Here is a 12691-nt window from a genome sequence, read left to right as displayed (position 1 = left end):
TGGCAGGGTACCAAAGCTGCTTTCTGTGCTCTGCTGTGCATGACAAGCAACGTGTTTGTGAACTACCTTTAGTTAGAGTTGGGGAGCCTTGTTTCTTGTTTTACTGGCAGGAATTTAACAGTGTTATTTGCACTACAGAGCAATGGTTCTGCTTTGATACATTGTGATCAATAGGAAGCATCTCAATTCAGGAAAAGCAGAGGAGTTTATTGTGCAACTTTAAATCATTTTGCTGTATGGATTTTCAAATTTGTGTGCCCTGTAGAATACAAAAGCAAATTTGGTGAAGTTAGACTTTAAGGAAATAGTAATACAGATTTAACAGGTTTTGCTATTGTTTTTTTATTTCTCTATTCAGCTCTCCTGAGGAGGACAGGTAAAGAACACTTTTATACATATTTTTATTATACAGATGAGAAAGCATATGTTAGCTGGAGGACAGTGTCTTGGGGATTTGCGGTTTTGGCTCCACCAAAATCACAAATTGAGCAAAAATACTGCGTGAGGGACTTCTACCAGAAACTACAAGTAACCAATCTGGTTTGATTACAAAAAACCATAATTTGCTTATTTAAAGGCTGCTTATCAAAAACTGCTTGAGGAGAACTTTTTTAAACAAAGTCAGCTATTGGGCTGACTACAAAAGGGACCTCTTGGGAAGAAAACGGTATTACTTAATGACTCTTCAAGGTCTTTCTAATTTCAGTAATTAGTTAGATATAGGATGACTATTATAAGAGAAATTAAAATTGGTAAGAAAATCATAGTTATCCAACAAAGGCAGTTGACTTAGCATCTTCAAGGCCATAGCTGCTGCACATCTTAGCAATAATCTTGCACTCATTTCTTAGCAGAATATGAGAACAGCATGGAATTGTTTTTTGGTAGACATATGCAAGTTAAGCATCCTAAATTTTCCTCTGGTATTATTTGAGGAATTTCGCAGACAGAGGAACAAACCACAACCTTTAAATTACTGGTAGTATTATTTACTTTTGTGTATTTCTCAGCAAAGACGTAGCCAGTTTTCACAAACTGTTCTACAGAGAATGAACATTTTGATTTTAAAGGTAAGGTACTGGGTAAATCTGTTCACAATCAATAGTGAGTGACAGCTATCCTCTGTTACTCTGCATTTCTACAGAATAAGATGCATGCAACAATTCAGAAAGATTGTGTTCGAAATACCAAACATGGCCTTTTCTAGACAGATGATGGTGTTATTAGTTAGCAATTATTAAATGCAGCAGGCAATTAATACAACAGCAGAGTTGCTTTAAAACTAAATGTTCTTTTTTTGCTAAAACACTGTATTCCATCTTCGCTTTGCCTTTTCACTACTACAGTCCTTTTTCATTTCCTCTACTGACAGTCAGTACCCAGGGTGAGTCTACAGTGGGCTCATTTCAGTAACAGCTCCAGCAGCAAAACTTCATCAGGCTCCTGGTTTTAGTCAGCGTTTGCTGATTATGTCTTTGTTGTGCCTGGCACTGGGGCTTTAGAGACATCCCTGAACAGAGCTGTTACTTTAGCAATACAGTCCAGCTCTGTGGAATGAGGGAAACCTGTCTTTGGAGCACGTTTTCCTAGCACTTCATAGATTACTTCACTCTTTTGCTGCGGTCTCTGTATGGCCAAAGTATGCTCTATTTTCTAAGGCTCTCTTGCACTTATGCTCAGTGTATGGTAAATCTGAACTCTATCTATCTCTGAATATCTATCTATCTGAATATCTATCTGAACTCTGTCATGTGGAAGAGGACATCCAGGTGTATTTGGGAGAGCACCAACAAGAAAGTAGAAGAGAGTCAGTAATGAAGTGCTAAGATGTTCACAGATATGAAACTTTCATAAATGGCTTCAGTCAGAAGGGACCTTAAAGACCTTACCCATTTCCAATCCCCTCGGTAGGGTTGCCATTCACTAGATCAGGCTGTCCAGGGTCCCATCTTTGTTAAAGAACAATAATAAATGAGTTTAGAAAAGCTTTTCCAATTACAAAGTGCCATTAAATACCATCTAAGAGTGGCTAAAGGCATTATTATAATGCAGATTGACACTACTCTGTGACAGTGATCAGGGCTCTTTTCTTACTTCAGAGCCATTCTCATCATGACCTTAAAAACATCTTTTGCACCATTGCTGTGCTGCTGGGTCTACTGATATGCTGGCAGAGAGCCAAGATTTTGTTCTCTTGATGGTCCCTCTAACGTTCAGAAATAAAAACACAGGGCTGGGACCAGACCAGATGTCACGCTCTGGTAACCTTTTCCTTCAGAATTTATCAGTTGTAGAAAACATACAGGCAGATACAAATGTGAAACCAATTAAGTTAGTTTTAACTAGAATGCTTAAAAGCAGTATAATTTAATTTTTTTTTCAAAGGCTGCTGACACAGGTTCTTTGAAAAAAAGTATTGCATTTGCTGTACTTGAAAAACCTTGCAGTTCTCAACAGTGTTCTTTCTTTTTGTAAAACCAAAGTGGGGTGGAAGTTCACTATGCTGTTACATTTGATGGAGAAGCCATCAGCAATGCCACTTGGGACCTGATTAACCTTCATTCCAACAAGGTGGAGGACAACTCCTTTATGGGGATAGAAGATAATCCAACAGTTGTTTACACCATCAGCGATTTCCAAGATTATATTGCTGAAATTCTCCAGAAAAATGCCTTGCTTGAAAACACTTCTTTGACGTTAGACCCTAACTCTCTCCAGCTTATTAATGGTGAGTACTGTTTATGATTCAGCAGCCCTCTGATGAATCAAAAAGGAGCCACAAACACAAAGGTTTGTTTTGCTAATCTGGTCAAGTCATTAGGAGTGATATCCCATGCTCAGTCCATTAGATTTGCCTTTTCCCATTTTTCTTTGACACCATTTGTAGAATGCAATTCCAGTAATTCTTCAACAATTAACACGAACAGAAAGGAGATGTAGTTCATGTGATGCATATTGCCGTCAGCATGAAGATGACCTTCAGCATAGTCATTTTGTATTTGCCTTGAGCAGCACAAAGGAAATACCTGGCTTATCACTGAATATGGAAAATGATCCTGCCATAGCTGGTGGAGGATCAAGAGTGTTCCATCCATCTGTTCTCTTTTCTTTTCTTTTTTTTTTTTTTTTTCTGTACTTCCTGTGAGTGATCTGGGGATATTTCCAGAAAAAAAATCTCCATGGCCAACTTTCTGAACAAGTCTCACAAATCTGTGATGAAAAATGGTTTTTCAGTCTAAACCAATTGTTCTAAACCAATTTCTTTACACTGCTACTGCAGGTTTTATTGTCTAAGTATTTATATTTTCCTAGTGAAAGAAATATTACACCCTACTCAAGAAGATCCATCCCGGATTACTGAGCATCCAACTGTACTGGAGCATGTGGAGTTTGATGTGAGTATGGTTCTGAGCAGTGTCCTTTTTAGTTTGTCATCTGTCCTTTTCATACATTCAAACAGCTTAATTAAGCAAGATGGAATTAAAACCAGCACTCAGAACTTCTCTATCTTATTGTTTATGTACAGAGGAGCAAAACCTCTGGTGAAATCTCTCATCTGATAACTTTCTGTTGAACAAGTTTTCCATGATTATTCTTATATTACATAGCTGTCTAGCCATGACTTGCTCTTCAGGCTTCTTTTCTTCCTTTGTCTGTTTTTGGCATAATGTTTAAGCTGTAAATCGCTTTAAAAAAAAAAAAAAGAAAAAAAGAAAAAGAAAAAAAGATTAGACCCACAGCACTACCTTTCTATGGAAGTTGAGAAATAGTTGTAAGGACTAAAGCAGGCTGCTAGAAGAGGTAAAAGGGTAAGTTTTATATGCTATTTCTGTTATTGTTTCATTTTACTTGCAAGTTCTTTGTTAGGGTTTTAAAAGGTGTCCACATCCTTGATGCCAGTAAAGCGTCTTAGTTTCAGTTGGAACGGAATTGTTTTCTTCAGCAAGTCTAGTATGATGCTATGTTTTGTTCTAGGAGAAAAGTAATGTTGATAACACACCAATGCTTACAGTTGCTGCTAAGTAGTGTTGTACAGAGCCAAGGCCGCTCTGAAGGTCTGAAGTGAAGAGCCAAAGGAGCTGGGAGGGAACAGGATAGGGACAGCTACTTAAACTGGCCGAAGGGATATTCTATACCATATGACATCATACAAAAGGAGTTTTGAAGGGTGTGGGAGTTCTTCTGGCTCTCTTCTGCTGCTTGGGGGCTAGCTGGGCATTGGGCATAGGGTGGTGAGCATCACTTGTCATATACATCTATATATGTAAATAGTTATAACTCTTTTCCTTTTCTCTATCTTAGCAAATAGTTTTATCTCAACCCACAAGTTCTACTTCATTATTTTTTTTATTTTCTCCTCCATCCCACTGAAAAGGGGGACAGACAACTGAGTGATGCTGAGCCACCAGCCAACCACAACACAAATGACACAGAAAATTAGTAGGCACTGGTTTCTGGTTCTTTTTTTGAAAATGTATCATTATCTCTTCTGAACACTTCTGAAACAATTCAGGATATAGATGAATGTTCCCTGTTGGACAAGAGAGTTAGTACCCCTGAACATGTCTGTACAATGTAGCGGGGCTTCAAGCAGAGATACCAAGTGAGGTGCCAGTGATGAAGAGATTGGATTAATTAATTCTACTGACAGCTGAATGTTGGGGCTTTGTCTGGGCCTAAGGATTTACCCAGTAGGTTTTTACTCTGTTGTGTAACACAAACATGCTTTCCAAAATTAAATGAGCACAGTTCATGCCACAAAAAACAGATTCAACTGTATTTGATGACAGATTTTCACTATGCTCTCTATGAGATGCTGTAATGAGCACAAGCATGCCTTATGTCAGACCAACTTCGGAAACATTCATAGAAGCAAAACTCTTAGTGACTTCACAGAAGCTGATGGTGTCTGTTCTATTGGTCACAGGTAGAATATCCTTAACTTCGTTACCAGTTTCCCCTGTTTTTCTATAACTATTAGTATTGAAAATGCAAATTTGTATGAGTTTGCTGTATGTGGCTTAAACATGGTCAGATTTAACTTTCAGGAAAGACTGTCTATTTACTACAACTATCTAACTATATTAAAACGTTATATATCTTTAATTTAACAGGACAATTTTCAGCCATTTTTATACTGACACATACATGCAAGACTTTGTAGTAGAGGTAGCTTTGTGATGTTACTTAGTTTTAAACAAATTTTAGGGAATGGTACATATAAGAAATATTACTGGATGTGCACAGATAATCTGGGAAATAATTTCATATAAATTTAAGAGACTCATAAACTGCTTAAACAATAAACAAGGCTGAACTGATTAGTCAAATATTTGCACAGATATCAAACCGCTGAGTTTCAAGTAGATAATATTACGTAGAACTGGTACCTATGAAAAAGAATTCAGCTATTATTTTTTGTGGCTGATTTGGGAATGAGTTGGATTTGTGTAATCGTACTGTGTCATGACATAATGTGGGACTATCATTACTTCATCTTATTGCTAGCAGATGGCACCAACTAATCATTAATTCCTTTATTTGACCTTTTACAAATCTCTTTAAAAATTAAGAAAAAAACAAGTCTAGCTTTTGAAACCTGTATTTTCTTGTTATTTCAGTTGAGTTACAACAGGTAGAATGCATTGGCTTATTGAGCACAATGTCTTTCTGGCAGCAGAAAACGGAAAATCAGGGAGGGTGTTCTATGTTTGCAGTCATCTGTCATATTTGTAAGCCTTTCAAGACATTAGCAAAAAAAAAGAACTTGCCAATATGATATTAAACTTGTTAATATAATATATAGCACTGTAACAAGAATCTTTGAATAATGTTCGTTGTCATAGGAACATCTATCCACATTAAAATAAATGATGAAGTGCAATTTCTGGCAACGAAATACTCAACATAAAAATGCATTGAGCAGCTATTGCTGGTAGTCCTTTTTCATTCTTTATGGAATTTATATGTGTAATTTGTTTCTAATCTTGCACAGTAACTTCTTTTTTTTCATGGGTTTATTTATAATAGTCAGTTTTGCCAAATAAGATAATTGCTGGAGCACATGTCTCTCTGGTGTATATACTTTTCAACTGATAGTTACCATATACGTTCAAAAATACAAGAAGGCTGGGTGGCACAACAAGTGCATATAAAAACCATGGTCAAGTCTGGTAGACGAGTAATTAGATAAAAATACATTCACTGCTTTATTTCTAAAGTGTTCAAATATAGTTTGAAGGAAGATGAAAATTTAACTCACCTGCATCTCAACCAGGAGTATAATTCCAAGACTGAGAAGTATTTAGGCTTCATTCATGCCAGAAGGAGATTAGAAGGAGATTAGAAGACAGAAATGTTTAAATAGATAGTTTTTGTTTTGTTTTGTTTTTTTTGAACTGTCATATTTATTACCAAAACCCTTGTATGCTGTCCACTCAACTTTACTAATCACTATCAGTAATTAACTGTAAGTTCTACTTTCTTCATTTGGCAGTTTTTCGTACCTACCTCAAGATGGTTTTTTTTTGGTCAATTTCTGACTTACTGCACAGCATTCATACTGGGACAGGTATCCGTGCAAAGCAGTAACTCCTGAGTTTAGGCAGGGAGCTTACTTTTGTAGCCTTGATTAAATTATTTAATTTCCCTTTTTCTTCTTTCTTTTTTTTTTTTTTTCAATATGATTTCCTCATGAGACACTGTGGGAGTGGATTAATCTTCAAAGATAAAATGTGCTCAGTATTCTAACTGTAAACCAAATAATAACTGGGGTGTGGTCTTACAAGTAAATTGTGTGCAAATTGGAGGCTTAAAAACAAATTCTTTTCCCACAGTTCATGTAATTGGCAAATTCATTTTGTGTGTTCCTTGTTCATCATTACTGTTGATAGTTTTCTTTCCACATTGGCATCTCAGCTTTGTGAGTGATGTTATTCGAAGTTCTAAGTGCTCTTGGTTACATTATGATCACATTTCCCTCCCAAGTTCTCAGAGCCACACATCAAAAGATAGTAATAAACAACTGTAGGGCACATGTACAGTTAAATTCAGTTTCTAAACTGGTTTTATACTAGCAACTATAATATTATAATTAATGTAATGATTATGGAGCTGATGAATAATAGCTGCTTGGACCTCTTCATTTCTTAGAAAGGATAACAATATTGTGTGTATTTATCTTTGATTTAAATAGAAATGGACAGTTCATTTTTTTCAGTAGGGAAAAGGAAAGGACACAGTGGGTATAGACTCTGTAAATCTCTGAATACCATTGCCTGAAGCTGCTCCTGAAGAATTGGAATGACTTCTTTCCCTTTTTAGTGGATGTGATTGGACACAAAATATGTGTCACGAGGACATGCATTTTACATGTACATTGGAAGTTATTATCAAAAATTATGTTTGCATATCCTTCTCCTGCTGTTTTGCACTACTTCCTCACAAAGGCAAAAGTACCAGATTTTGCTCCTGGTTAACACCCCTTCATATATTCAGCCAGTATGGGCAGCCAATACTACCCCTGTAATAGAGGTTATGGTTTTGTTTCAGGATAACACTTTTTCAGCTGAACAGCCTTCAGCAGATGAATCAACTGTCAGCAATACCTTGCCTTTTGACTTCACCAAGCCAGATTCCACTTTAGATAGCGAAGAGTCCAATGACAATGAAATCCGACCAAGACCAGAAAGCTTGGACTCTGAGGTCAGTTTGATACCTGAAGCTCCACTTTCTTCAGAGGCTGACATCACATCTTTGCCAGATGGGCTGAATTTAGGGGATGGGAATCAGACTCCTGCTTTGGTCACTGCACCAGGGATAGAGCATGATTCTCTGGACTCTCTGGAATGGCTTTCAGCCCCTGATTCTTCAGATGGTAAGTTCATTGACTGAAGTTTAAGTTTCTATATCAGTGTTTCTGAATACTCACTAAACATATAGTTTACCAAAATGACTTTTCAGAAAGGTCTATACATTGGATATATTCCTCTGATTGTTTTTACCTTTACTGTGTACGTGTATCCAAGAACAAGACAGTCTGATTACTTGCCTGTAACAGCTGATAATGCCTGTTTATCCCTCCAGCAAATTGTGTGTGCAAGATACTTCTTTAACTGAGTAGAACTATTTTCATATGGAGTGTGTTTGGGTGATTCCATGCAAAGATAATTGATCTCGGAAACAGAGATAGTTATCAGATAGTCTACTAAGGACATGCTACACAGTAACTGCTTTATTGAGTATTCTACAGTCTTGATTTGACTCATGGAATATCAGAATGAAAAGTGGAGAGGTCAAGAGGCCTTTAGACTTCAGCATGTCAAGATTAGTATATATCACAGGAAACATAATGAATACCTATCTACAGACAACAAAATGAGCCATATTTTACTTTTTTTTTTTTAATGTATAAACAAAAACTAATTGGAAGCTCATTTTTATTTTTAGAGTTTGAAGATACTGGACTATCTAATGACTTTCTTCTGCCTTCAAGTCCCCCTTCTCACCTTACGCCTAAAGAACCTCCATCTACAGATGATTATATAGCTCCCTTGCTTTCTGCACCAACAGTGGCCTCCTCATCAGTCCTGGAGACCGATACGAAAAGAACATTGACTGCTGAGAAGAAAGAAGTAACTCAGGGTAGTCCTGCAGACAGTAGCAGTGCAGATTCTTTGTTGCACGAGTCTGTGGAAGAAAGTCCTTTTCCTTTAGAACGTGAAAATGATATTTATCTTGGAGATAGAATTATGTTTGATGATGGATCTGGTTCAGCTTTTGATGGTTCAGGAAAAGGAATGGAACCAAGTATTTGGCCTTGGGATGTGGCAACACTGGAACCAGTTTTCTACCCTGGTCCTGATAGCTGGCTTGATGGTGATAATGATTCTTTGTTAATTAGAACTGAAGATATTCCTGAAGGTCTGATCTTAGATTATATTCTTAACTCTAGGAATAAATTAGATGATGATCCTTCCAAAGATGAGAATGAAGGTGTGGCCAATATAAAAGAAAATTTCCTTGACGAGTCTGAAATATTGGTCTTTCCAGAAACTACAACTCAGCAGGTACCTCTGCTACAGACAGGAGAGCCATCATCTGTGGAGCCATCTATACAGACGGAAACGCTGAGCATAGATGATTCTTCTTTTGTTAAACCGCCCTTTGTTTTGGAGCCATCAGAGGACTACTCCTTTGCAGACCTGCCAACTGGAGAAGATCCTTTCTTACCACACAGTACAAGTTTGTCTGTTGAAGATAGTCTCCTTACATCTACAGTAACTCTTGGTATGGAGGATAGTCTCCTTACGTCTACTGTAGCCCTTAGTGTAGAACAACCAGAAGAGTACAGTGTAGATCAGGAGATCATTTCTGAGGCAGTTGATCAAATTGAAGGCAGGCCAACAGCAGAAGAATTATTCACAGCAGGGCAGTCAAATGTAGCTGAAGCTGCTACAATAGGTTACTTGGACAAAAGCTCTTTGGAAACTGTTCTGACTGCGAAACCCTTTGAGGTAAGCACTGATAGTTCCATGGAAGAGCATCAAACCCTAGATTCATCATTGGCAGACAGAGACACTGGATTAGCAATAAAGAAGCCAGTTGATGTTTGGCCTACTGACAGAGTACTAGAGAAGACATTAGATCAAACAGTGCAATCAGCAATGCCGACTGCAGCTCAAGTTTCAACTGCAGTTCCTTCTTTAATAGATCAAGCCACTGCTCTAGATGGCTTTGCTGGGCAGGATGGTACAGAACATGACACACGTGTTTCCATGAGTATCAGCACCATTCTGAAGTCCTATGTAACTGTAACAGCAGGCACTGTTGAGCTTCCATCTCATCTCCCTCCCATGGCATCCACAGTATCATCATCCGTGGTTACCTCAGCAAAGTTGGGAGATGAAACAACAAGAGTCCTGGATGTTTCAGTGGACCTGGATCATGTGAGCATGGTCAGCTTTTCTCCAGAGCCAAGTGAGGAGGCACAGAGCATGACTGACAGTCACATGGAGCCAACTACCCATGCCCATTCCACAGAGATGGCCGGTGTGGCTTGGCCCACGCATGAAAATCACAATAGCACTCCTGTTCCATCACGAGCTTTAGTTGTGTTTTTCAGTCTTCGGGTTACCAATATGATGTTTTCAGAAGACCTGTTCAATAAGAATTCCCCTGAATATAAAGCATTAGAGCAGCGATTCTTGGAACTGGTAAGTGTAATTTCTGTGCTAAATATCCATTTCCATAGATAGAAATTGTTGGTAAGAGTTGGTCTGCTCTCCTTTGCAGAGAGTAACTCAAGACTGGTGTTTCCAGATGTTATATGTGTCCCTCTCCAGGAAAATGCTATCTGGAAATATGGAGGGGGGAGTGGGGATCTCATTATCTTAATTTTCTAGTGATACTGGCCAGATGCTCTGCTGGTGTCAGTAGATGCAGCACATGTAGCTTAATTCAGTAAAACGTTTCCTTAAATTGTTTGTGGTATGCTCTGGATTTAGTCTAGGGGGAGGGAAGAAGTAAATACATTGACACTGTTGATAGCCTTTCTGCAACTCATTCAATCCATCCCAAGTAAGAGATAGTTTAGGGAAATGTGATGTTTGTAAATGGACTGTTCTCCTAAATAGTCAGTGGCTAGCAAAGCCTCATAGAAGAAATACAGGAACAATTATCAAATTTTAACCTGGAAATTCTCTTCCCCTGAGTGTAATCAATATTTTTCTATGGGAGATGGAGGGAGTAAAGGAGAGAGATAGAAAAGGATAACATGCTTGAGGGAAATACCCTTCGAAATGACATGTATATGTGTTGGGCAAGAGAGAGCTCCATGTACATCCATACAAGTGTGTATCTAAACTGTAGATTAGGAGCTGTCTACAGATTGATATTTGGTGTGAAGAACTCAGGATCCTGGCAAGATCCCAGTATGGGCCTCAGTCAGGAAGAGTTTTAATACCCTTGCCATGGGATTTGGATAAACTAATTCAAACTCCCACTGCCTGATGTGATACCAACTGACTTGAGTATAGATTCAAGGATTCAGCTTTTCTGTCACTGTCTCTTATATTGCAGCTGGTGCCATACCTTCAGTCAAATCTAACAGGCTTCCAGAATTTGGAAATCCTGAACTTCAGAAATGGCAGCATTGTGGTGAACAGTCGAATGAAGTTTGCCAAACCTGTGCCTCGAAATGTCACCAACGCTGTGTATATGATCCTGGAAGACTTCTGCAACACTGCATATCACACCATGAACCTGGCCATTGATAAATACTCTCTGGATGTGGAATCAGGTAAAAATGGCAGGGAAGTAAGTTTTGAAGCAAGGGATTCTGCTTTAACAACCTATTTAGGATCCTAACAGCTCAGAGATTTCCCAGTGCTTTTCACAAGCTGGGCTTTTCTAAAGCTCAGGTCACACTTTCACAGAGTTTAAATAAACAAAAGTCTGTTAGGGGACTAAAGAGAGGAACAACGAAATGGGACCCAGATTGAACAAACAATATGGCGCCCATATAGAAATATGGGATTCAAAGTGGCTTGCATAATTGTCATTGCACTTTCATTGAGGAGTTAGAGGAGGACTGGTCAGCAGGAACAGTGGTGCCCATCTCTATTGTGCTGACTTTCACATGTGGTTTGAATTTCTCCACATGTTAACTAGCCAGGTAACCACAGTTTAACTGTGAGGTATCTACATGGAAAATAGTTGCTGACTTACACTTATACTCAGAGTTTGATTGCAGTATAGTGTCTGGCTCTTAGTCCATTTGTGATATAGGGAACTTTCTTTCTGTCCAAGTTAGCCAGTAGTGTATCATAAAAGCAACCTGGAAATAGTTCCTGTGTTAAACAACACTGCTGACAAATGGCAGCTGTGCTTCTGAGGAAGTTCTGCTATAAAGGCAGTCTATTTAGCATGAAAAATCTTGTGATATTGATATTAAATTTAATGCCAGCCCTCTTAAGCTTGATATGCAACGCATCAGATATACAACAGGCTTGTGTTCCTTGCAGACAAAGGCACTTCACAGGTAGGGACTGGGTGCCTGAAGTCTCCTTTCCCTTCTCTGTGTGCTGCCTATATTCTCTGTGACAAGAAGTACTGGAGATCAGCTGTGTTTTACTCATTTGCAAAATATAGTTCCAGCAGAGAGAGAACATCTGAGGTCGTGTTCCAGTAAGAAAAAGAACACTTCTTATACTTGCCTTTTCAGTTGGCTTGCTGGGTGGTCTTAGCCATACCACTTATGTGCACTGTGCAGAGGAATACTTCCTTGTGTTTGTTCACCTTAGCAGAGCCCTTTAAAACTCAGGAAAGATGCTTGCTGCATTTTGGCAGATTATTTTAACTAAGAAGTCATTTGAGGAAATGGCAACAGTGCTCTGCTTTAGATAATGTTCTCTTCTATTACTAACATTTTCTGCTTTTGGTGTTCCCAGGAGAGCAAGCAGATCCCTGCAAGTTCCAGGCCTGCAATGAGTTCTCTGAATGCTTAGTGAATCGCTGGAGTGGGGAAGCTGAGTGTGTCTGCAATCCTGGCTACCTGAGCATCGACGGGCTGCCCTGCAATAGCATTTGTGATCTGCAACCCAACTTCTGCCTGAATGATGGCAAGTGCGACATCAGCCCTGGGCAAGGGGCCATATGTAGGTAGGTCATCTTCTGTTTGATGCATGTGCAT

At 38.6% G+C, this 12691-nt stretch overlaps 3 protein-coding genes across 4 annotated transcripts in view; all 3 read left to right on the top strand.

Moving 5' to 3' along the window:
• ABI3BP (ABI family member 3 binding protein) overlaps positions 1 to 12691 on the top strand; it is a 302331-nt gene that overhangs the window by 70125 nt on the left and 219515 nt on the right. The gene's annotated exons all lie outside the window — the stretch shown is intronic.
• The window catches only part of RPL24 (ribosomal protein L24), a 304494-nt gene that overhangs the window by 128019 nt on the left and 163784 nt on the right, over positions 1 to 12691 (top strand). The gene's annotated exons all lie outside the window — the stretch shown is intronic.
• Positions 1 to 12691, top strand: part of IMPG2 (interphotoreceptor matrix proteoglycan 2) — a 52675-nt gene that overhangs the window by 33209 nt on the left and 6775 nt on the right. The window contains exons 10-16 of one of the 2 annotated variants that reach the window (XM_052664666.1): positions 359 to 376; positions 2484 to 2728; positions 3313 to 3395; positions 7552 to 7876; positions 8449 to 10214; positions 11080 to 11299; positions 12450 to 12660. In XM_052664666.1, the coding sequence (XP_052520626.1) occupies positions 359 to 376; positions 2484 to 2728; positions 3313 to 3395; positions 7552 to 7876; positions 8449 to 10214; positions 11080 to 11299; positions 12450 to 12660 (2868 nt within the window). The remainder of the gene's footprint in view (positions 1 to 358; positions 377 to 2483; positions 2729 to 3312; positions 3396 to 7551; positions 7877 to 8448; positions 10215 to 11079; positions 11300 to 12449; positions 12661 to 12691) is intronic. The other variant, XM_052664676.1, reaches the window with a different exon arrangement.

This window comes from Tympanuchus pallidicinctus, unplaced genomic scaffold (genome assembly GCF_026119805.1).
Source record: "Tympanuchus pallidicinctus isolate F22 unplaced genomic scaffold, pur_lepc_1.0 scaffold10, whole genome shotgun sequence".
NCBI lineage: Eukaryota > Metazoa > Chordata > Aves > Galliformes > Phasianidae > Tympanuchus > Tympanuchus pallidicinctus.
This window is presented reverse-complemented; position numbering and strand designations above follow the sequence as displayed.